General features: G+C 45.7%; 2 protein-coding genes across 2 annotated transcripts in view; one reads left to right on the plus strand and one right to left on the minus strand.

Annotated features, from left to right (window-relative positions):
* Window positions 1–1467: 1467 nt before the first annotated feature.
* LOC115548917 (amyloid beta A4 precursor protein-binding family B member 1-interacting protein-like) lies at window positions 1468–13024 on the plus strand. Its single transcript, XM_030363845.1, has 12 exons — window positions 1468–1530; window positions 3104–3163; window positions 4815–4896; window positions 5174–5841; window positions 5950–6021; window positions 6913–7072; window positions 7679–7800; window positions 7892–7966; window positions 8250–8393; window positions 9288–9398; window positions 10827–10925; window positions 11076–13024. The coding sequence occupies exons 2-12, from the start codon at window positions 3104–3106 to the stop codon at window positions 11397–11399; spliced, it is 1917 nt and encodes a 638-aa protein (XP_030219705.1). The 5' UTR covers window positions 1468–1530; the 3' UTR covers window positions 11400–13024.
* LOC115548918 (abl interactor 1-like) overlaps window positions 12644–25951 on the minus strand; it is a 34639-nt gene continuing 21331 nt past the window's right edge. The window contains 4 exon segments of the mRNA XM_030363846.1: window positions 12644–15835; window positions 21880–22048; window positions 22050–22072; window positions 25544–25630. Coding sequence (XP_030219706.1) covers window positions 15660–15835; window positions 21880–22048; window positions 22050–22072; window positions 25544–25630 — 455 coding nt within the window. The 3' untranslated portion in view covers window positions 12644–15659.

Here is a 25951-nt window from a genome sequence, read left to right on the forward strand (position 1 = left end):
CCCGTGGTCTTAAATTAACCCCTGGCGTCTCAGAAATACCAGTGCGCCCAGTCATCCGTTGATGCTGTGCACGTGTTAGATATTTGGAATATTTTTATCTCTTTCTTTTTCCTTTCCTTTTTTTCATGTTTCAGCTTTTAGGAAATGCCGGACCAAGGGCCATTGGATATTTATTATTTCCCTGAAAAAGTCATGACAGTCTTTCAAAGATGATGAAGAGCCTATTGTAGCCTACTTTTTCTTTTACACCCAAGTGGCCAAACATTCTACAATATTAACGGCAATGGGTGAGTTATATAAAGGGTCTAAGAATATATTAATTGGTATAATTATAGATAATAGTTTATTATTTTCTCTCATTCTCTTTTTCTCTCTTTCTCTCTTTCACTCCTTCTAAATGTCCAGAGGTTTGTGTAAACGATGTTCTTTATCCGGTATAGAGAGCTTTGAAGAGCATTAGAGCATGGGGTTGATCACTATAATATGCAGAGGGCCATCATTGAACTGTAACACACTTTATTGCTCCTCTTAATTTCTCTCTCCTTCCTCGCCCATTCAGATGTGATTAAAGTGGTTGAACCTTAAACCACACAAGTTGTTGCTCTCTCATTTCATCAGCCCTTCCCCCGTGGGTCTGGTGCTGACGTCAGAACACACACTTTACTCTATTGGATACCTTAGTGCACCCTTTGTACCGTACATGCTCTATATATACTGCACATGTGTACATACTGGGCCCTCATTAGTCCCTAATAAATCAGATCTGTAGTCGATGATCCTGACTTAGAAAAACAAAACAAATGCACACACACAGACAAAAACACAAGGATACTCTCTCTCTAACACACACAGGCACAGAGAACCCTCAATTGCATTCAAACACACACATGGCAGAGTGTTTTAATGTGATGAATTACAGGGGTGAGATGTTCAGAGGGGTGCTGCCTGATTCTCTCAAGGTAAACGGACCACACATGGCGGTGGCCTGTAGGGGGTCAACATTGCTTTACTTAGTGATCACCGAGTCTCATGTATATCATTAGCCTTCTTTTAAACACACAACTCTGTTTTTAAAACAAAGGACCTCCAATACGATATAAACAACAGCAGGACATATCATAAACCTTGGCTTTCACCACCTGGACCAGCGATTGTGAGTTCCTGAACGAGAAGTTCAAACGTGTTGTTTACACAAAGGGACAGGGCCCTGGGAGGGTTGTGTGTGTGTGTGTGTGTGTGTGTGTGTGTGTGTGTGTGTGTGTGTGTGTGTGTGTGTGTGTGTGTGTGTGTGTGTGTGTGTGTGTGTGTGTGTGTGTGTGTGTGTGTGTGTGTGTGCGTGCGTGTGCGTGTGTGTGTGTGTGTGTGTGTTTTGCCTCGACGATGAGAGCATTAGAAGCTAAAGAACTACTTCCTCATTGGACAGGAAACCCAAAACTCTTGTGAATTTCACAGTGATGATGAGTTGACCATTCTTCATTGACTGACATCGAGCTGGATGAGCCACCTCACCTCCGCCAGACAACAAGACAGGTAGACTTTGAGTTCTCAATATTTATGGAGATTTATTGACTCGATTATCAAATGGAAGTTAAACTGATGTAATGATTTGTTGAGTAGTCTATCAGAGGCTTGGATACAAAGCAATTTAGTAAACTCAGATAATGAAGTTGCTAGGGGGGTTAGACATCTTGCTCAAGGAAAGGCTGTGGATATTTGCAGTTCTGTATTTAATATTAAATCATTAGAATTGATTATCCAGAGGACGACATTCAGTCCTTTAAGATGTCAGGTAGTGGAACTAAATACATAAATAACTGACATCACGTCTATCCTCATAATCCATTCCTTTATAAACAGGCCTCATCACAGCTTGGATTGTTTGACTCTGGTCTGTTTAAGAGTGAAATACTTCAGCAGAACCACATCAGCAGTGTGTACGACAAACATATGGTCCTTTATGACTACTGCCAGCCAATAGTTAATTATTTCACTCAGTCAGAAAAACACAACAGCATGACAGAGTCCTTGGCCACAAGAAAGCAGCAGCCCTATACACAAGTCTGTTTACTGTCTGTTGGGAGGCACGGCTGCATGGTGAGGCCCCTGGCCTGTATGGGTCCCAGCGGCTGACAGGAAGACCACTGGCCTAGAGACGTGGTACATGATGGGAAACATGTTGAATGTTTGTTGTGTGTCGTTTGAACATAAGATATGGGAGAGAGAGCGAGAGAGAGAGAGGGTGTGGAGAAGGATAAGTGACGGTCGCATTAAGATGCAGAGTGGGGATGCAATATTGTGGCTTATTAGGTATGTGTAGAAGAAAACACCATCTTTAATGGATGAGAAGGCCCAATCCTTCTGAGGTCAAAGGGAACTTTACTTCGACTTTCATTGACCATCAAAATACGTGTAATATAACCTATATAATAAGTTCACATGTTTCGGTTGCAAGAGGATGTCCTTATCGTAGAAATCTATCTGTGTTCTGATAGATGAATGTTCCCTGAAGTAACACTTAACACCACTTCTGGTCACCCTTTTTTCAGCCTTTTTGTGGTTTGAATCTTTTTTTAAAGTGTGATCTACTTCTCTGGTTGCTCATCGGCCGGCAAGGCCTTAAATAAGCATGTTATGAAGTGGTCCGATTAACATTCAGAGACTAACGCTGAATGCTGGTTGCCTAGGTCTAGCGGGAATGAGAGAGGCAGTGTGGTACTTAAGCCACATGGGCCATTTATAATTTATACATTTCTATAAGTTAATGTCCACACGTCTGAAGTTGAGCCTCGGCCTGTTGTCTCTGAGTGGAGTGTGAGGCTGGCCCGTTCAGACCAAATCGGATTTTGGAGACCAGATTTTGAACACACAAATAAAATCAGCAAACACAATTGTTGCCGATTAAGCAGACTTTATCCTGTATGTTCTACAACCTAACAGAGCCTCTACCTTTGACTGAGCTAAAAACTACAGTTGAAGTTGTATTTACTGCTCCAGCTTCATCTTCTGATTGTCCTGCTGGATATAATGTTGTTGTTGGGTATGTTTTAAGAATCTTAAATCTGGTTTGAGTTGATGTATGTTTCAGTAGCTACTTTGTTTCCAGATGGACGAGATAGACAGCATGTTCATCAACCTCCTGGGAGAGATAGATGTTCTCAAAGAGGTCAGTATGGATGTTCATGTGTGTGTGTGTGTGTGTGTGTGTGTGTGTGTGTGTGTGTGTGTGTGTGTGTGTGTGTGTGTGTGTGTGTGTGTGTGTGTGTGTGTGTGTCTGTATGCGTGACTGAGTGCATGCGTGCATTGACATGTGTGGGTTGACATTTGCGTGCTTCCGTATGTGATGTGACCATTGGTTCAAGAAAAGAACCCGCATTTAGTGTCTATATTTTTATTCCAAACTGACCTCCACTTCCCAAAATGCACCACTCTGTTTCACCAGACAGTGGAGAAACAGCGACCAGATCTAATAAATACACATCTTTCCACCATTCATCATCTTTTTTTCCTTCAAAGCGACCAGATGAGCAGGGATTCCTGTCCTCATGTGCTCGTTTCGGAGGTTTGAGGAATCTTTTAGGTCGGAAAATGCTTGCAATCTAAACTTATTTTTGTTTTGCTTCTGCTTCCACGCAAATAGTTTTTAATCAATGTCCAATCAACGTCTGCCTCTCACATCGACCTTGCATTACAGCTTTTTTGCATAGCAACAAATTAAGGGATCAGAAGTGGTTTGACCGTGGTTACCAGTTCAGGGTATATATACAGGACTTTTCAAAACCGTGTAATTTCGGATAAAGGTGTATTCATATTTCTTATACCCATTCATCGATATATATAGTATATGTCGGCAAGTTCAAGTGCCGACATATGCCCCAAATGCATTTCAGACCACCCTGCCTGAGTGAGGTCCCGACCCCAAGGTCCCCAAACTGAGTTCAGCACTGGCCATCTCTGTAGCAGTCAGGGCCGGGGGGATCAGCATCGGGAGGGTTTAGCTTCAGGCCGGGGGGCTCTGTTGTACTTGAGGTCATCACGTGTGGATGGGTGGGTTCCTTGTCCTTCCTGAGCCCTCTTCTCTGTCTCTGCACCACAGCATCCAGATTAGTGCAGGCCTTAGAACTTCACTATGTCTGGAGTATATCTATCGACCGTATAGAAGGATGGCTGCTGACAGTCACCACTGGCAACCCTAATGAGCATCTGGCATCTAGCTTGCTAACATTTTTCTACATATTAACTGACTAACTAACAAACAAATGAAAAGTATGTGATCGCACTAGCAGACAAACAAACTAACGGTAAAGTAACTAGCCGTTACTACTAGCTTGCTACCTAACTAAATAGCATCAGGTTTCATATCCCCTGCTAAAGGGCGTGTGGAAGTGGGATTAATGCAAAAGCTGTGTACATGCTCAGTCCGTGAGAACACGGTGAGGCTGTTAACACGTAGACCGACAGCCAGAAAGCTCTTCTCACATCTCCTTCTCTACCAACAATGGTTACCATTTTTTAAGGTAGCCTACTTATGATTGGTTAAGATCTGGTTCCCATTGCTCATGGAAGGGTTATTTTACTATGAACCTAAAATGACTATGATAATGTAAAGGGCTATAGAGGAAGGGTCTTTAAATCTCTCAATAACACATATGGTGTGAACCTATTTATTCTGGAACAGATCTTCTCTGCTGTATCGATATGCAATAGGCCGATGTATCCAAACCAGACACAACATGCTGCTTCTAAACCTCTGGCACTTGCTTGGCTTTTATAAGTGTGATTTATAAATAAATATGATGATATAACTGTCTCTATAGAGTCTGGAGACGCCGGAAACTTCTCAACTAGAACGGGACTCAGAGACAGACCACTTCTCCTTTGGCTTCTCAAACCTAAGAGGTGAGCGTATACTAATCAAGGATTTTTTATGTCGTGAAGAGTAGGCTAAAAAGGATACTAGTAATAGTAAAGTTATTATTAGCAGACGCTTTTTAACCATGTAAGGGACCAGTGGGTGGCAGTAGTCTCAAAAAGTGTTCAAAAAGTATTTATTATATCATGTTAGCCGTTGTTTGTGTATTTATTCTTCATAAGGTTGTCTCTAGTTTATTTTAGCTGTTTGGTTTACCAGCCAGTTGAATTCAGGTGGTCAGGTCGTCGTTTCACCTCTTTACAGAGTCTCTGAACCAGCTGGAAGAGCAGGACCTGGACAACCTAGTGGCGAACCTGAGCCTGGATCGGACCACGACCACAGAGCTGACCACCGACCTTACCGCGACCACAGACCTGACCACCGACCTTACCGCGACCACAGACCTGACCACCGACCTTACCACGACCACAGACCTGACCACCGACCTTACCGCGACCACAGACCTGACCACAGACCTTACTGTGACCACAGACCTGACCACAGACCTTACTGTGACCACAGACCTGACCACAGACCTTACCGCGACCACAGAGCTGACCACCGACCTTACTGTGACCACAGACCTGACCACAGACCTTACTGTGACCACAGACCTGACCACCGACCTGACCACAGACCTTACCACGACCACAGAGCTGACCCTGCTGGACCGGACTCCGACCTCAGGTCTGACTACAAACCTGACCCTGGACCCGACCCCGACCTCAGGTCTGATCCAATACCCGACCACAGACCTGACCCCAGTTCAGAAGCACATCCCACATCAGAACCTTGTGCCAGATCAACAGTTCCTACCGATCACCCCCTCCATCTCCCCTAGCGGCACTACCCCCAACGGCAGCCCGTCCCAGGGCCCTGTGGCGGTCCCAGGCCCACTCTGCCTTGGGTCTCCTCTCACACAGCCCCACACGGTCAATATGGAGATTAGTTTTAAAGTCAGAATGCAGACATGATGATCAATGATATTCAGGGTGTTCATTTATTCATCATGTGGATATCACGATTTTCTCCGCCAATAGAGTCCAGTCCAGTTGAAGGCAGACAAGGTCAGACTGGCACTGGAGAAACTCAAAGAGGCTAGGATTAAGAAGGTACCACTTTCTTACTTTTCATATCGATCCATACTCTCCGGTCATCGATAGCTTATCAGAAGTTTCAAATTAAAGTATAAGATGGTAAAATAAAACACCTCCACCTCCACCTCCTGCTCCTCCCATTCCTCCACCTCCTCCTGCTCCTCCCGCTCCTCCTCCCCCCCTGCTCCTCCCGTTCCTCCTCCTCCTGCTCCCCCTGCTCCTCCTCCTGCTATTCCCGTTCCTCCTCCTCCTCCTGCTCCTCCTGCTCCTCCCGTTCCTCCTCCTCCTCCTCCTGGTCCTCCTGGTCCTCCTGGTCCTCCCGTTCCTCCTCCTCCTCCTCCTGGTCCTCCTGGTCCTCCCGTTCCTCCTCCTCCTCCTCCTCCTCTTCCTCTTCCTGCTCCTCCCGTTCCTCCTCCTCCTCCTCCTCCTGGCTCCTCCCGTTCCTCCTCCTCCTCCTCCTGCTCCTCCCGTTCCTCCTCCTCCTCCTCCTCCTCCTGCTCTTCGTCCTGCTCCCCGTCCTGCTCCTCCTCCCGTTCCTCCTCCTCGTCCTCGTCGTCGTCGTCGTCGTCGTCGTCGTCCTCCTCCTCCTCCTGCTCTTCGTCCTGCTCCCCGTCATGCTCCTCCTCCCGCTCCTCGTCCTCGTCCTCGTCCTCGTCCTCCTCCTCCTCCTCCTCCTCCTCATCCTCCTCATCCTCCTCCTCCTCGTCCTGCTCCTCCTCCTGCTCCTCATCCTGCTCCTCCTCCTGCTCCCCGTCCTGCTCCTCCTCCTGCTCCTCGTCCTGCTCCTCGTCCTGCTCCTCCTCCTCCTCCTCGTCCTGCTCCTCGTCCTGCTCCTCGTCCTGCTCCTTGTCCTGGTCCTCGTCCTGCTCCTCGTCCTGCTCCTCCCACTCCTCCTCGTACTCTCAGCGGATCGTCAAGGTGCTAATGTGCGACGGCAGCTTCAAAATGCTGCTGGTGGACGAGAGGCAGAGCGTGGGCGGGGTGCTGGATGTCCTGATGGAGAAGACCCACTGCGACCGCGCCCTGGACTGGAGCCTGTGTGAGAGCAACCCGGAGCTGCAGACCGGTGAGGGCTGGTGGGGGTGGAGTTGTTCACGTGCCCATGAAACGCAAAGGTTCACAACCAAGTTCAGTGGGGGACAGAGGAGGCCATCACATCACCAATGAGATAAGAGTTTCTTTAGTTATTGAAGGCCAAAACATAATAATGACAGCATAGATATGTGAGTCTGCAGTAAAGGGGTTGTCTGGTTGAATGAGTGCGTAGTGTGGATGGACCATTCATATTTAACAACTAACTTTGCCTTGCTCCATTTTTCCGAGAGCAAGATAGAGTGTCAAAAGATCGCAAGTGTGGACCAGGCACAACGCACCTACATACACACACACACACACACACACACACACACACACACACACACACACACACACACACACACACACACACACACACACACACACACACACACACACACACACACACACACACACACACACACACACACCGATAAACGATCGATCCCATATAACCCCAAGCCCACCTGTAAACATTCTGGGGAGATGGCTACCTCCCAAAATGGCCTGCTCCTTAATAACATGGATCTATTGGAATGACTTAATAAACATCATATATATTATTACATCTCGATTCACTGTATCTTCTTGTATGCAGAGAGGATCTTCGAGGACCATGAGCCGTTAGTAGAGAGGTTGAGTTTGTGGGGCCGCAGCAGTAAGAACACCATCACTTTTGTCTCCAGGCCTGAGAAATACTCCCTCTTCAAAGACCCCCAGGTGAGCAGTCAAAGAGAAACGCCGGCCAGGCTATGATGATGTTAGTTTCACTTTACAATCCAACCCTAATCACACCTGGGTTTCTCCAAAGGTTTTCTACATGTGGAGAAACTGCAGTGATGCGCTGGGCAACACTAAAGAAAAAGACAAACAGCTTCTACTGAAGGTCCAGTAGCTCACTAACACCACGCTACAGACTTTCTAGATTTGTGTGGCTCTGTCTGGAGAGGAACTTCCTCTAGTATCTTATTCAAGTTCTCTTTTGCTGTAATTACATTTTCCGATTATATTTGCTTTGTATACTTTACAATTTCGAAATCTATTGTTTATATCTTGAATAAGTTGTTTGTGCTCTGGCAATGAAGAGGTGTGTTTCCTATGACAATAACACCAATATAATTATTTGTAATCAGTTGAACTATATCCTATGCGACCCTTTGACCTCTCAGGAGAACTTCGAAGGGGACTCTGTGAGGGTCCCCGACCTGGAGGGGGTACTGTACCAGAAGGAGAGCGGCAAGAGGAAGTGGAATCAGCGCTTCTTCCTGCTCAGGGCCTCTGGCATCTACTATATACCTAAGGGCAAGAACAAGGTACAGTCAATACTGTACAAATAGCACAAACCATAGATACAGTGTAACGACTGGGTGAGCAGCAGGAGATAACTGACTCAAAAGCACGACCCAGGAGGCAAAAGTCTGTGTAGAGAGAATGGTCTTTACTAGAAGATTGTTCATTACACGGGAAATCAGTACAATCAGGCAAACAATCCGGCATGGAGAAGGTAAAGGGGTCAAAGTGGGTCGGTACATGGGTAATCAGTCGTAGATCAGGCAAACGATCTGGCAGGTAGAAGGCAAAGGCGTAGGCGGGAGTCAACAGTCGGGAATCAGGAAATGTGATTATCGCTTGGAAAATCCTGGGATGCTTGATACAGAGAACAAAGACGATCTGGCGCCGAAGAAGGGAAACACGCTAGATAGAATGGGAGGGGAATATTGATGAGGGACAGGTGAAAACCATTAAGGTGAGTGAGGACAATCACGGAAACATAAGGACAGGGAGTGAAAACAATCAACAAAGGGGGCGAGATGTGCCATACAGTGGTATGTCCTTAACCCTAAAGGTTCTGTCTGGGCCAGAGCCACTGCAAAACTAGTTCTTTTCTTTTAGGGTTTGTGTCGTTTTTGGATCCAAATCTATTTGCTGTCGAAGCAGCCATCATCATATTGTGTGTGTGTCAACTGCTGACCATATTTACAGTTTGAACAGAACTTTCTGTTCAACAGATATTTCTGTTGATTTTAGGGGGCAGCTAACAAAATTCTTAAAAAATATATACAAAGCACAATTTAAAACAATGTCAAAATTAAACATGATTAAGTGTTTCATTAAGTGTCAAAGAGAGACTCCCTCTTTGACACTGTCAGGGCATCTTTGAATTCCCAGTCATTAAAACCTTTTTTATTCCCTTAAACGCCTACAAGTCATCGATCCACCTCAGCTGCCTGGTCAGATTTGAAAATGTGAACATCTACCGGGCAAGCGGCTACAAACAGAGATACAGAGCCCCCACTGACTTCTGCTTCGTCCTGAAGGTATGTCATCTGGTAAACCTTCCATGCTGTTATGAAGGATAAACTGCTCTGGATTTCATCCTAGTAGATTTATAAGACTTTGAGATTGTTCTTATATATTTCATTGTTTCTAATACTATCATACTTTTTGAATACTACTATAGTATTCTTTTCTACTACTAAAGTGCTCAAGTCCCTTGCACTAGAAATGTAGTATTCTACTAGTCTCCACACTCTTGTACTATAGTACTTCAGACATCTGCTACTATATTACTTCAGTCTCTTTTACTATAGTATCCCAGTCTTTTTCAAATAGTACTTCAGTCTCTTGTACTATAGTACCTCAGTCTTCTTCCAATAGTACTTCAGTCTCCTGTTCTATAGTACCTCAGTCTTCTTCCAATAGTACTTCAGTCTCCTGTACTATAGTACCTCAGTCTTCTTCTAATAGTACTCCTTCTATTAATGAGTCTTGCATGTGTATTCATATCCAGTCCTCTAGCATTCATGTTTTTCAGCGTGTCTACTCGGTTCATATGTTTTAAATATAGACATTTCAAACAGGAAGCCCTTTAGTAGCCTACAGCTCTTCTTGAACCCACGCTCGGTTGTTTCTGTCAACAGCTTTTTATTTTAATATGAAACAGTTAGAGAGAGAGACAGGGAGTGAGAGAGAGAGACAGAGCGAGAGATTGAGATAAAGATATAAATATAGTGAGAGAGAGACAGCGATAGAGCGATATGGACGGAGAAAGACAAGGGGTGAAAGAGAGAGAGAGAGAGAGAGAGAGAGAGAGAGAGAGAGAGAGAGAGAGAGAGAGAGAGAGAGAGAGAGAGAGAGAGAGAGAGAGAGAGAGAGAGAGAGAGAGAGAGAGAGAGAGAGAGAGAGAGAGAGAGAGAGAGAGAGAGAGAGGAAGAAGATACTAAAGAGAAGCCTCTCTCACTCCTCCAGTGGTGAGGGGTTAGGTGTGATGTATGGTGTATGTTTAAGAAGGCCATCACTGACAGATGGATCCTTGCTGATCCATGGGAGTGATGAAGGGAGTCCTGGGCTCTGGGGTCAATTCAATCTATTCAATATGTTTGGGTCACATGAAACTCGCCTGCAACTGAAAGTCAAAACAATTTCAGCCACCCTTTGGTCTGTTATATCCAACTTCCATAATGATGAAGATAATGATGAAGGGGAAGAGGAGGAGGATATACAACATCTGTTGTATAGTGCTAGTGTTTAACAAACTGAACTGATTATTTTTACTCTGCATTAGATTACAAGTTACAGTACACGCCACATACAATTTGTATGTGTTGTCATTCATAGCTTTTTTATTGGGGAATTTTAAAATCCTCTTTTGCATAAGGTTTTGGCCATGCGGTTGAAATGTGAGCGTTGAATGCCTCCTGGCCACCAGCGCTGGGAGGCCATGCTAACCCTCTCCTCTCCCTCAGCACCCCCACCTCCAGCAGGAGTCAGAGTACACCAAGGTGCTGTGTTGTGAGGACAAACACACCCTCTCCCTCTGGATCTGCTCAGTCAGAGTGGCCAAGGTCAGAGAACAAACTAATACATCAACACGTACGCTATAGGCAATGACCAAAACAAGTTCAACAAACAGATTAACAATAGACAAAAACGTCATTAATAATCAATTGGATTAACAACGGCATTAACTGTGTCCTCTCCTCCACTGGGACCAGTATGGAGCCGCCCTGTATAAGAACTTCCAGGCCGGGGTCCAGCGCTCCGTCACTCAGGCGGCCCCCCTCCACCTCCTCCACCGCACGCCTGGCGCTCCACCGGCCACCCCCTGTGCGGTCCGCAGTGGTACGACCCCAGCTCCAGCTGGCAGTACTGCAGTACTCTCTGGAGGGAGCACTGTCTGTGGCATCCCCGGGGACCACCTCCCTGAACCTCCACCAGACTTCATCCCACCCGCCCCCCGCAGTGACACCGTCCTGACCGGAGCGCCCTCATTCCCTCCTCCTCCCCCTCCACCAGACACCAGACACAGTCATTTATAGAGGATCTATATGTATAGAGGATCTGTATATTACTGCCCACCATTCAAAAAGCCTTCATGATACATGGGATGATGAAGAAGTGGATGTATTGTTTACCCAATTTGATCTGAGCCCATCCAAAGTCCAATGGCCACACCTCAACACAATCCCCTCATCAGACCGGGGTAGGGCCCATCATAGCCCTGTCTGTATCTCATACTGCACCGTCAACTGTCTCCAGTAGTCAGGGTAAACCTTCAGGATTATAACATTTGGAGAGGCTAATCCGCTGCATCCCAGAGGAAAGGTTAGTTAAGGATAGTTAAATTATGTCTCTCTATAATGGTTGGTTAAGGAGAGTTAAAGTATGTCTCTCTACAAAGGTTAGTTATGGTTATTTAAAGTATGTCTCTTTCTATAAAGGTTAGTTTAAGATAGTCAAGTATGTCTCTCTCTCTAAAGGTTACTTGTTGATAGTTTAAGTATTTCTCTCTCTATAAAGGTTAGCTAAGGATAGTTAAAGTATGTCTCTCTATAAAGGTTAGTTATGGATATTTAAAGTATGTCTCTTTCTATAAAGGTTAGTTTAAGAAGTATGTCTCTCTCTCTAAAGGTAACTTGTTGAGAGTTAAAGTATTTCTCTCTCCATAAAGGTTAGTTAAGGATAGTTAAAGTATGTCTATCTCTATAAAGGCTAGTTATGGATAGTTAAAGTATGTCTCTCTCTAAAGCGTGGTTATGGATAATTAAAGTATGTCTCTCTCTAAACTTTCTAAAGGTTAGTTAAAGTATGTATCTCTCTATAAAGGCTGGTTATGGATAGTTAAAGTCTGTCTCTCTCTCATTATAAAGGGATGATAGATAGTACAGTTGTATGACCAATCAAATGGATTGATAATACCAGCCCCTTGGGTTCCTTCTCCTCCATGATGACAAAAGTAACTTTCTGCTCTGAAACAATAAGCTGAACTAGGTGTCTCTGGAGGGGTTCAACTAAAACACGCCTGGACCTTTAACGGACCCTGAAGTCCCTCCAGCTGGGCTCCTATCTGGGGTCCATCTTGTTTCTTCTACCCTTCCTGGGTCCAGGTCACGTATTGTGTACTACGCTTTAGTTATGGTAGGGCCTGCTGTTCAGAGCTGGTGTCATTCAAACGTCCTCCCATGGTTAACCTCATTCATCTGTTCTACACCTAATTCTGCTGACATTCAAAAACTGGACTTCTGCAAGTTACAAGCACACAGGACACACCACACAAGACCGCCTGTCTTCACCGTTTTTAAGGGCTGTTTATTACAAAAGGACTGTACATAAATTTCCATGAACATACTGTATGTACATGAGTGGAGGAAAGACAAGAAATCTACGCATTCTGTTCCCAATAAGAACAAAGTCACAGATCAGTTTATTGGTTTTAGTTTTTTCTCTTTTCTCCACGTTTTCGTCATAAGAAAAGAAACACACGCAAGAGCAGGCGAGCCTGTGACGTCAGCTCACAGGTTAGTGGTAAACATTACACCGTTCAGCCAGGGGTCAACATCACCTCTAGGAAACCAAAGAATAAATAAACCATTGACATACAGCTGCAAGCAGACCTTCCCCAGCAGTGTAGGACTCAAATAATAAAGAAAGGAGGAGAAACCAATTCATTGCTAGAAATGTGTCACAGAAAAATTATTTGATTTTGTTTGTTCGACAAAAATGCCAAATAGCCCTGGAAGGAAATGTAAGAAACGGTTGAATAGAGCGTGTTGATGATGTAGAGGACAAGGATCACCAGCTGTGAGTCTTTCAATACGTTCATCACACACAAAAAGCTGATGACACTGGTCAACAAGCCAGTGAAATACATGGTCTTCCATTGTTTCGTTTGAGGGATTCTCTTTGAATGTACGATACAGCTACTAGATTTGAACTCCTCCCATCGACAGATGAGTGAACCCTAAATGCTGAGTACACATTCATCCAAATATTGTTGTTTATTTTGTTAAAAACGCCAAAGACGAAGGGTGAGTGTCAGCGTGTCACGGCCATGTCATGCAGAAGTCGCTTCAAGGTTCAAAACATCCGCATCACTTTGTGAAATTCACTCATCGGTTCCGTAAGCTATATGATTTCTACGGTTTAAATCGATTCCATCCCAAAAAATGCAACTCATATATGATAATGTTAAAATCAGGATATGCTTGCTTTCATTTGCATGTTGAACAATCTATTGATTTCAGTAAAAAATAATAAAAAGACAATGAAAACCGACAATGTATCTAACTGTAGTACAATAGGTGCATATAACACACAGATGGCCTGACTACGGTTAAGATGGTTTAATACAAATGATAATAAGGTTACATTCAACACTGTTGATGGGTCACCCCTCAATACCAAACAATACGACAGCTGAAACAGACTTCATGAGTAAGGAGAGACCAGTTCAACAGCCTTGGGTTGAGGTTCTTGTGGTCGGTGGTCATGTTGAGCACCAGGTTCTCCTCAAAGCACCTTAGCAGGAACTGCTTCTCAGAATAGAAAATGAAGTGTTTGGGCCCACTGGAGAACAGCTTGAATAGATCCCATCTAACTGAAAACCCAAGTCATCAAAGGAGTGGACAGCCCAACATCAGGCCTGTTAGCCCTAACATCAGGGTGTTAGTGCTAACATCAGGGTGTTAGTGCTAACATCAGGGTGTTAGTCCTCACATCAGGGTGTTAGTGCTAACATCAGGGTGTTAGTGCTAACATCAGGGTGTTAGTGCTAACATCAGGGTGTTAGTCCTCACATCAGGGTGTTAGTCCTAACATCAGGGTGGTAGCCCTCACATTAGGCCTGTTAGTCCTAACATCAGGGTGGTAGCCCTCACATTAGGCCTGTTAGTCCTAACATCAGGGTGTTAGTCCTCACATCAGGCCTGTTATTCCTCAAATCAGGCCTGTTAGTCCTAACATTAGGGTGTTAGTCCTCACATCAGTGTGTTGGTCCTCACATCAGGGTGTTGGTCCTAACATCAGGGTGTTGGTCCTAACATCTGGGTGTCGGTCCTAACATCTGGGTGTTGGTCCTAACATCTGGGTGTTGGTCCTAACATCTGGGTGTTGGTCCTAACATCTGGGTGTTAGTCCTAACATCAGGGTGTTAGTCCTAACATCTGTCCTGTACGTGTTATCATCAGGCAGGCCTGAACGTCCCTCTGATGGGGGGGATAGGGCCTAACATCAGGCCTGTTAGTCCTAACATCAGGCCTGTGAGTCTCTGGGACATGGAGGGGGAGACAGGAGGGGACATGCTAAACGGAGCGTCACACTGGCACCTAACACGACAAAATTAAACAGACAGCATTGAATGTCCTTCATAGTACAAAGATGAAATCAAAACGTTTAGCATGTGAGAACTCTTCTCATGTTAAAATGGCACTGGAATCGTCACTGACCGAAGCGCATTCAGATAAATTATCCATCACTAATCGTAACAGAAATGAGAAGCCGCCGACCGCTCGATGCGTTCAGGTCGATGGTGAACTACAGGTAGAAGACACACACACACACACACACACTACTGACAAACGCCATGACAGCATCTCACTGTACAAAGTACGCACACACGCAAAGTATCTTAACAGAGACAGACTTCACCAGATAGTAGAAGACGCCCTCAACAGGTTTTTTCATGTTATTGTGTTTCCCTGGAGTGTGAAATAAATCTGCCACTCAGTGCTTTTCTTCTTCTTTGTTTCTTTTTTGTCTTCCGAATGTCACTTGCATGACTTTAGTTTCTTTTTTTGTTTTTCTTTAAGTTTCGTGTTTGTCTTGTCATTTCATTCTGTTTTGTAAAAACCAAAATAGATGTTGTTTTTTTCCCCAGAGGGGTGAGCAGACGTGACGCTCTAGAATGACCATGGAGGACGTTACAGAACTTCAAAATAAAACAAAGGACACACTTCTTCAGGTACATGTCCCAACAGTAATTATGTCAATACAGTTAAATTGCCGGTTAATTACTGTAAATATATAAAATACTTGTCATATTTTCCTTCTCCTCCACATCGCTTATTCAGGGAATGAAGAGTGTTGAGTCGCACACTAGAAAACCACCAGTCTCACTGGTTCCCTCTCTGTTTTTTTTTGGGGTGTTGAGGTGGGATGTTTCGGGTGGGGTTTTAATCATAACCTGACCTCACATGGCACTTGACTCTCCGTTGGGGAGGCTTTATAAACTGCTACGGCCTCATCATCCTGTACAGATCCAATCGGCTTCCTTCACTATATAGAGGGGTGCTGGTCGGGGTCTAGTCGGCGTAGTGCATGATGGACTCCACGTAGTTGCCGGGGAAGAGGCCGGTGACGCCGCCGGACACGCCCTCGTACCAGCCGTCGTCGTTCTTCTTGATGATGTAGATGATGGCGCCCTCCATGAAGGACAGCTCGTCCTCCTTGTCCTTGGAGTAGTCGTAGATGGCCACCACTGGGGGAGAGAGAGAAAGAGGGAGGGAGAGAGAGAGAGAGAGAGAGAGAAGAGAGAGAGAGAGAGAGAGAGAGAGAGAGAGAGAGAGAGAGAGAGAGAGAGAGAGAGAGAGAGAGAGAGAGAGAGAGAGAGAGAGAGACAGACAGACAGACAGACAGACAGACAGACAGACAGACAGACAGACAGACAGACAGACAGACAGACAGACAGACAGACAGACAGACAGACAGACAGACAGAGAGAGAGAGAGAGAGAGAGAGGGAGAGGGAGAGGGAGAGAGAGGGAGGGAGAGAGAGAGAGAGAGAGAGAGAGAGAGAGAGAGAGAGAGAGAGAGAGAGAGAGAGAGAGAGAGAGAGAGAGAGACAGAGAGAGAGACAGAGACAGAGAGAAAGAGAGAAGGGGAGAGAGAGATAAAAATTATGGTACGAGAACCACTGGTGGTACAAGTGCGTCAACTAGTGGTGTGAGGAGGAAAAAATACTATCAAGATACCACTACAAATGACAATAGCGTAACAATGAGATCTTGGAATAATGGAATTTAATATAAGTCTTCCCTTCCCTGTTAAATTCTTGTTTCAACATCAGCCTGTTACGTGTTCAGGTAATTACGCCGACAAACATCCACAATCCACGATTACAAGCTGAAATGTGACGGCAGGATAGAAGCGATAAAATTATGAAAGGTTCAAAAACACTGCGATCGTGGCTCCAAACGGGAGCTATTTGGAGGAGAAGCATGGATCAGGAGGAGAACACTTCTAAATGGACGACAGTGAACTAGGGGTGTAAATCTCTGGTTTCATCACGATACGATATTATATCGATTCATTGGACAACGATACGATATTTGCCGATATCAAAAGTCTGCCGCGATACGATTTCGATTCAGGGGCATGCGATCGATATGAGACGATATCATATGCCCATTTAACACAACCTCTTACAATCACATCAACTCACATCAACTTAATCATAATTTCATCATTTTATTTCTTTGCTCTTCCGGATATTTAAAACAAAAAAATCAATTTTTAATACAAATAATAAAGTGCCACATAATTGCATTTAAGTGCCAAAGGTTTTTTATGGCTTAAATTAAAAAGCCTGTAATGATCTTTCATTTTGAACGTAGACCATTCCCAACCTATCTGTGTGGATAGTTTTCTTCTAAAAACAAAACATCCCTCGGAATCATCTTGGCTGATAAGATACGCCGTCCGTGTTGCCAGATTGGGCACATTTTTCAGCCCGATTTGGCTACTTTTAATCACGTTAGGCTGGAAAAACAGGACATATGCCCAATCTGGCAACACAAACAGAAAACTAGACATCCTCGCGCTCACACGTGTGCTCGCTGTTGCCTCGTTTAACCGGTGAATGGATACGAGCGGCTTGGCGCTTTGCGCAGAAATAGTTTCACAAACACCCGCGAAAGGAGATATATAATAATAAAAGGGTGTAATACTGCGATATGCATCGATGTTTGGCCGTTGCATCGATGCAGTTGGATCGTTCGCCAATCAATCGATGTATCGATCTACATCGATGTATCGTTACACCCCTACAGTGAACCGAGCACGGTCGCCAAGGCTGCTTCAGCAGACCAGTGGAGGCTCAGTAGACCAGTGGAGGCTCAGCAGACCAGTGGAGGCGCAGCGGGACGGAGGGAGAGCCCAGGCCGTGGTATGTGGTGATGTCCTGAGCAATCAATCCATGAAACCATCGCCTCTCAAACGTCATCTTATAAACAAACACGCAGTGCTGAGAGACACACTAGCCAAAGCACAGGAGGCTTCGTAGGGGGCCAGCCTCCACATGGCGAAGGCTGATAGGCCACACACAGTTGTGTCCGCCATTCGCCAGCGAGATGACCCACATCATCTGTTTCGAGAAGGCTGCCAGACGGTTAAACCAGAGGTCGCGTTAACCGACAAATGTCCGTCATTGACGGATATTTTTTAACTATGACGGAAAAATCTGAAGGCAGTCCGTCGTTTTGACGGATTTTACAATGACCATTACCAATAATAAACATAAGAATAAAAATCACAATTGAAGTAACAGGCAAGTTGTGACTTTTCTTACTCTACATAAGCTTCATTGCCGACACCAACTTTCAAACTGAGCCAAAGTTACGGCCGTGCTCAACGCCTCGCACTATCCTACAGCTGACAGCGCGTTGAAGACCCACGGACTAGAGGCATTGGAGCGCGTCTGTGCCCACTACGGGTCACCGCGGGGTGCAGCTGCACCACTGGTTGAGAATGACCGCATGCAGAGGGATTTTCTCCCGATGAAGAGAGTGCTGGCAGGGTCGGGAAATCCCTCGTTCAGGGGCTCCTGTCGGCTGCTCATCACTTCGCTAGGGGAAATGTTTCCCGATTTTAGAGCGCTGGCTGAAGTGGCGCTGGTTATCCCAGTGTCAAGTGTTGCAGCTGAGCGCTGATTCAGCCTTCAAAATAACATAAAAACCGCCACGAGAAGTCGTCTGTCGGAGGCAAAGACGCAGCATCTAATGACAATCGCCTCGGCAGCAGTATCCATCGAACGTTTGATTTCAAGCAAGCAAGCACACTTTTCAAATCCATGCGGGCAAGAAGGAAAGTTTGAGCTGCCTACAGAAGATTACCAAGAATTATAAGTGGACTGTTAATTTTCACTATAATTGTCTTTAAAAAAAATTAGCCCATTACAGCCCATACATCGTTCTATGTTAAGGCACAACAGCCGCAATGTTTTAAAAGCGGAAAAATCGAGTTCTCACCGTCAGAAAGAAATGCATAAATAAATTATTAATTATTATTGAAACACTCTTGTTCTGTGAATTATTTTTTTTAATGAAAATAAGTCAATAAAAACAAGTGAGGCTATTGAATATAAGCATTATAGCTTAGGCCTAGGCCTATATTACCATTTAAAAGTTAAAATAAAATGACAGATAATAATGGACAATGACAGATTTTTTACGACCCTGTCCGTCAAAATGACGGACAATGAAGTCTAGCGCAACCTCTAGGTTAAACACTTTCTTTTTGTTGCATTAAAAGTCCCTATTATTCCATCCAGCTGGATGAGACTTCTGAGGTTCATTTGCTTGTTTACGTCAGATATGAATATGATGGGGCAGCCCAGGAGGACTAAGAGTCCTGTCAATCACTGCAGACCAGAAATACAGCCCAGCACATAGTCCAGCTCCTGGACGCATTTGACCAAGAGAACGGCCTCCACGTGTGTTGGAGTCTGACGGATGGCCAGGGCTAATATGATGCTATGACAGGGCTATGACTGGGCTATGACAGGACTACGACAGGGCTACGACAGGGCTACGACAGGGCTACGACAGGGCTACGACAGGGCTACGACAGGGCTACGACAGTGCTACGACAGGGCTACGGCAGGGCTACGACAGGGCTACGACAGGGCTACGACAGGGCTACGACAGGGCTACGACAGGGCTACGGCAGGGCTACGGCAGGGCTACGACAGGGCTACGACAGGGCTACGACAGGGCTATGACAGGGCTATGACAGGGTTATGACTAGAGATGCACCGAAATGAAAATGTGTGGCCGAAACCGAAACCGAAAAATAATTAATCGCTTGGCCGAATACAGAAACCGAAACCGAAAATGACGGTTCCGTTTAAAGTTGTCAAAACACTATTTTTAAATATTGCTTAAATCTACTGCTTACAATAAATGTTTAGACATGTTTTTCAAGGAAAAATGTTTATTTGAAATCTTCAAATGTTGGAGAAAAACACATCACCCTGAATTTGTATTGCGGTTTTGAGAACAATTGAGCCCCCCCCCAAACCCCTCTGTCCTTTCCTTTCATCTTCTTTTCTACCCTTTTCATCTCTCTACCCCCCTCTTTTTTCTTAAACTTGGCTTCACAATATTAACTGTTTTTTGTCTTTATTAAGTGTAAAGTCTCTGTAAATTGATTTCTAAACAACAACAATAATTACAACACATTTCAAAAGCCTTCCAACACAAACAAATGCATAAACATGCAATATAACAAATTATCAGTGTCCTAAGCATATGTCCTAACCCTATTTTATATTACTGGGAAAACAAGTTTTCACCAAAATCTCAATTCTTATTTTTTTTTTACTGCTGCATTTGAACGCATCAATCATATTACTGAGCCAACCTGAACACATCACATTTGACACTGTTTGCGACTATTGGTTAGTTTATTTTTTTAAGCTAGCTAGCTCTATATCCTGTCGATTTTAACATGGATTTAAAAACTCCATTACTATTTTTAACTGACGGGACTTTCTACACCGCCCGGTTGTGTGATTACTACAGCTGCTTTGAATGACTGTTGATGCACGCGGTGCCGACTCCGAGCCCGTCGGCACAACGTCTGCACTCTGCAGCAGCAGTAGCTGACAGAGTTTTCGGTTGGACACAGCCAACCTGTCGGCGGCTGGCTGTAAACAGTGCTGCGCCTATGAGTAACTTATTAATCGCGCGACACAACGAATCGACGACCAAATTTGTTGCCAACGCATTTAGTAATCGATTTCTATCGATTTTATCGATTCGTTGTTGCAGCCCTAGATTGAGCTACATTAAATAGATACAATATAAGGAACCAGTCAGTTGGAAATAACATAATCAGATATAGGAGTGAATGTATATTTTAAAACATATTTAAGTAATCAATAACCACACAACCATATTCTCCATCTTGGAGAAGCCTGTTTGTGCCGGTGCATGTTTCTTGCTCATCAATCTTCCCGTGAAACTTTGAATGTATCGTTCAGGCTACAAACGATGCCATATTATATCTGCTTAAGAATGAACTCTGTGATCCGTGCTTAAGGAGAGATTTAGCTGAACAAATTACTCTCTCCGCCGCTTCAATTAACCTTTTCACTAGTTTACGAACGTTAGATTAAACATTCCCGCGGTTCATGGCGAGATAAACAAAAGAACTCACAACCTATAAAAAGCTAGAGGGGGTGGCGTAATTGTTACATTTTACTATTTTGAGATCGTATAGGTGGCCTGCTCCTTGCTTGTGTAATCAGACAAGATTGTATAATTTTGCGTCACCACCACTTTCGGCCTCCGATTCGGCCACTCATTTGGCTTTCGGCCGAAAGCCGAATGTGTCTTTTTTTGCGTTTTCGGCCGAATTTTTTCGGTTGCCGAATTTTCGGTGCACCTCTAGTTATGACAGGGCTATGACAGGACTATGACAGGGCAGGGCTACGACAGGGCTATGACAAGGCTATGACAGGGCTATGACAGGGCAGGGCTACGACAGGGCTATGACAGGGCTATGACAGGGCTACGACAGGGCTACGACAGGGCTATGACAGGGCTATGACGAAAATTTTGAAAATACCGTGTAGCTCAGTCAACTGGCATACTCTGAGACCTTTTCTCTGGTTCAAAACAACTGAATTTGGGAATAAAGCGACCCACCATCAATGTCTCAATGTCTTTTTCAAACTTAAAGTCAAGGCAGGTGGCGTTTCAGCTTTCCCCGAGAGGTTGCTGTCTCACAACGACCTGACCCTTGATGATAGAGTTAGGGACATGATGGCGCACCTTGTCCTGCCCAGACAACAGTTCTGCCGATATGAAGGCAGTCCTTGTTGGACTTTTGCATCTAACAACACAGCGATTACCCTGCGCTTTAGGACAAGGTCCTGTGCATTCTCCTTCCTTTTGCAACCAAAAGGAAGAGACTGAAGCTGACCTCGATGGATCCAGACATCGCTTGCGCTTGTGTTGAGTCGTGTGGAAGTGTTTGTCGCCAGTTGTAGTGCTACCTCTTTGAACAGTTAACAATAAATAGTATTACTATAAGCAATAAATGAGGCTCCTGCGTGAGCTGTGCCTAGCTGAAGAGGGCCGGCCTATTGGATGGGATCAAACCTTATGCTGGGAGTCAAAGCACATGAGCTGCTAGATCTTAATGGATAAGGTCACTCCTCCCCCTATACACACACAAACACAAACATACACAAAAAAGAACACACATACAAACACACTGACCGACACACACACACCCTCACCTTTCTCCAGGTAGACCTTGGGGGCCCACTGAGGGTCTCCGTCGGCGTAGGGGTCGTTGTAGTGCACCACGGCCGCCTCCGCCTCCTCCTCCTCGTAGTCCACGGGCGGGGGGGGTGGGGGGGGCGAGGGCTCCTCGAACAGGGCCATGTCCACCGGGGGAGGGGGGGGGCGGCGGGGCCGGGCTGTCTGTTACTGTGGGGAGAGGAGAGGGGAGAGGGGAGAGAGAGGGGGGGGGGGGTGAGGGGAGGGGAGGGGGGGCAGAGGGGAGATGAAAGAGGGAAGAGGGGAGGGGAGAGGGGAGGGGAGGGGGGAGAGAGAGGTGAGAGGGGAGGGGAGAGAGAGAGGGGAGAGGGGGGGTAAGGGGAGAAGGGAGAGGGGGGAGGGGGGAGAGAGAGAGAGGGGAGAGGGGGGGGTGAAGGAGGTGGGGAGAGGGGAGAGGGGAGGGGGGAGAGGAGAGAGAGAGGGGAGAGAGAGGGGGGAGAGAGAGAGGGGAGAGAGAGGGGGGAGAGGAGAGAGGGGAGAGAGCGGGGGGGTGAGGGGAAAGGGGAGGGGGGAGAGAGGAGAGGGGAGGGGGGAGAGAGAGGAGAGAGAGGGGAGGGGGGTTAGGGGGGAGGGGAGAGGGGAGAGAGAGAGAGAGGTAAGAACACTAGTATTGGCTTAGTGTCGAGTAAGGCGACTAGTGTTACGTTTCAGAACACCTTTAAAGGTGTCCTTCCATGTTTCTAATACAATACTTATGTAACTTTCCTAACTGTTACAATTATTACACAATGTGGAATCATCAAATATATTTTTGTGAAATAAACATAGTATTTAGTATGTCCGTTCATTCACCGTATTCATATACACAAACATGAAATGCAACACATTTCCATGAATGCTGACAGAAAAGGTGGACTACTAATCTTTCGCTGTATAAAACAAGCAATGTCTCAATTGTCCACTAGAGGGCAGCCATGTGATTTATCAGGTTATGCTCCCTCGCAGCACCCAGAGGCGGCACACGAACCAACACACACGCACACACACACACAAATGTGTACTTCCTCTCATGTCTTCCTGTAGATCTGATGTTAACTTAATACCATGAACTCAACACATTGCCTGTGAAGACGTTTTATGGCTTTATTGCTCTTGTCATGAACAGTTTTTACCTGTGTAGCTGCGTTGGATATTAAAACAGGTTGGAACCTATGGTGTGTGGGAGGTTTACCGTTTCTGCTACCGTCAGACCCACCAAACGGGCGGCCTCTGGCGTGGCAACGCATGGCCCCACCCCACCCACCCTCTAGTGGCTGCTGGTGGGACATCAGTACGGAAATGATTAAAACCGGGAAACTAAACTCCAGCTGGAGTCTGTACGGACCGCCAGTACTCACTGAATGTCGATTGTCCAATCACATGGCCGTATCTCGGTTTACATCTGCATATGTCCAATTTGACATTTTAACTGTTGGCTGCGAGGATAAGTTTAAGTAATCCAAAAAGACATAGCAACTACAGAGTACTACTCTAAACCGTATCGACAGGTGACATAAGGTGATAGAAAGATGGATAGAGAGAAACAGATAATGAGAGAGAGGTAGAGAAAGAGAGAAATATGACTCAATAAACTAATATGAAAAGGTAACATATATATTGAGACTGTGTGGTAGACAGTGAGTCAGAGATATAGATGCAAAGACAGAGACAAAGAGGGAGTAACGGAGAGAGACGGGGAGAGATAGAGAAAGCGGGAGAGAGAGAGCGAGAGAGAGAAAGAGAGAGAGAGAGAGAGAGAGAGAGAGAGAGAGAGAGAGAGAGAGAGAGAGAGAGAGAGAGTGAGGGAGCGAGGGAGAAAGAGAGAGAGAGAAAGAGAGAGAGAGAAAAAGAGAGAGAGAGAGAGAGAGAGAGAGAGATAGCGAGAGAGACAGAGAGAGAGAGAGAGAGAGAGAGAGAGAGAGAGAGAGAGACAGAGACAGAGAGACTGAGAGACTGAGACGAATAAGATTTAGATAGAAACCTTGTGCAATGTTGTGTGAGATGGTGTATGTGAGACAGAGGTGTATCACAACCATCGGGTCACACTTGTCAGCAGTGAGCCCATTCTCTTTCACCATGGCAACAGACACGACTTCAGAGGCGTGTTTGTGTGCACAGGCGGGAGCAATGTGTGTGTGTGTGTGTGTGGGGGGGGGGGTGTAGGGGTGTATGTGTGTGTGTGTGTGTGTGTGTATGTGTGTGTGCGTGGGTGTGCGTATGAGTTTGTCTGCGTGTTTATGTGGGGGGCTACGTTGCCTCAAATGATTACTCGGACAGAAGGGTGTGGCGGTAGCGTGTAAGGGTGAGTGTGTGTGTGTGTGTGTGTGTGTGTGTGTGTGTGTGTGTGTGTGTGTGTGTGTGTGTGTGTGTGTGTGTGTGTGTGTGTGTGTGTGTGTGTGTGTGTGTGTGTGAGTGAGTGTGTGTGAGTGAGTGTGTGTGTGTGTATTGGAGAAGAACGGTCCAGACAGACTCCATCTGGCCCCTCCCCTCCCCTGCCCCCTGACCCGCCAAGGTTCATGCGTTCATGTGTTTGGGATGCATTTAAATCCGCCTTTTATGCAGATGTTGTACGTGTGTTAAACACTGTGCATAGAAACAAAAGTGTTTGCTTGTACACTACATCAGTGAGTGTGTAGGTATATGACAATGCCTGTGTGTCTGTGAGTGCGTGTGTGTTCTTGCATGCGTGAGTGTGCAAAGCAGGACTCATGCTATACACTGGAAGAAGAAGCACACAGGCGCTATTGTTCAGGACGAACCACCATGACAGAAAGAACACGCTACCTGTTAATGTTCATTAAATGACCGGCCTGTTAGTATTAGTAGGTAGGGCGTTTTGTTTCATTTGGCCTTGTTTTATCATTGAAGTAGTTGTTAATATGCTCATTAAAACCCTGCTAAAACTATTACCATTACCGCTTGCAGCAACCCCTTATTTCTATGAGCAAAATAAAGTAGTGGGAGCCAAGCATTGAACGATCCTGTGTGTCTCAGGTGTGTGTGTGTCTCAGGTTTGTGTGTCTCAGTTGTGTGTGTGTGTCTCAGGTGTGTGTGTGTCTCAGGTTTGTGTGTCTCAGGTGTGTGTGTGTGTGTGTGTCTCAGGTATGTGTGTACGTCTCAGGTGTATGTGTCTCAGGTGTGTATGTGTGTGTCTCAGGTGTTTGTGTCTCAGGTATGCGTGTGTTTCTCAGGTGTGTGTGTGTGTGTCTCAGGTGTGTGTGTGTGTATCAGGTGTGTGTGTGTGTTTGTCTCAATTTTGTGTGTTTGTGTATCTCAGGCCCCGTCCACACTGGTGAAAACTATCTTTTCCCCTCCGTTTTCCATTGAAGCGTTTCAGGAATATCTACGTAAAGACGGACTCATTGCGAAAACGCATCTAGCTGTAGAAACGCTGTAGTACATATTCAAGGCCACTGTGTGGCGCTGGTTCTCCAACAATAAAAGAGAAGACAGGCGGAGGATGCAGCTTTTAAACTTTTTTGCGTATTTAGCGTACACAAGAATCCGAACACGGACACGGATCTTTCTGAATGGTGTTTTCACCAACAAAAAAAATCGGTGTGGATGGGGCTTCCGGTGTGTGTGTGTGTGTGTCTCAGGTGTGTGTGTGTGTGTGTGTGTGTGTGTGTGTGTGGTACTTACTGCTCTCCTGCATGCGGGCCACAAAACCAGTCAGGGGGATCTGGGGAGTCAACTGCACCATGGGAGGAGGGGGAGGAGCCACAGCAACTGAAGCAGCGTCACCCAACACACGCACCGGCGGGCGAGAGAGCAGTGGATGAAGAGGAGAGAGAGCGAGGGAGCGGGAGGAAGGTGTGGGGGCAAAATTGAGGTGGAGGAGGAGGGAGAGTGTAAGAGGTAGAAGGAAGGACAAACAAACAAAAAGACTTGTGTAAGCAAAGCAAATCTGTACGACACCTGCAAGCATGATGCATTCCTCCTGGTACCAGCAGCCTTTAGTGGGACTGTGACCAGGGGACTGAAGAAGAAGGCTATAGCTCCCTCGCCCCTTCTCCTGGTACCAGCAGCCTTTAGTGGGACTGGGACCAG

Source organism: Gadus morhua, chromosome 8 (genome assembly GCF_902167405.1).
Source record: "Gadus morhua chromosome 8, gadMor3.0, whole genome shotgun sequence".
Classification (NCBI taxonomy): Eukaryota; Metazoa; Chordata; class Actinopteri; order Gadiformes; family Gadidae; genus Gadus; species Gadus morhua.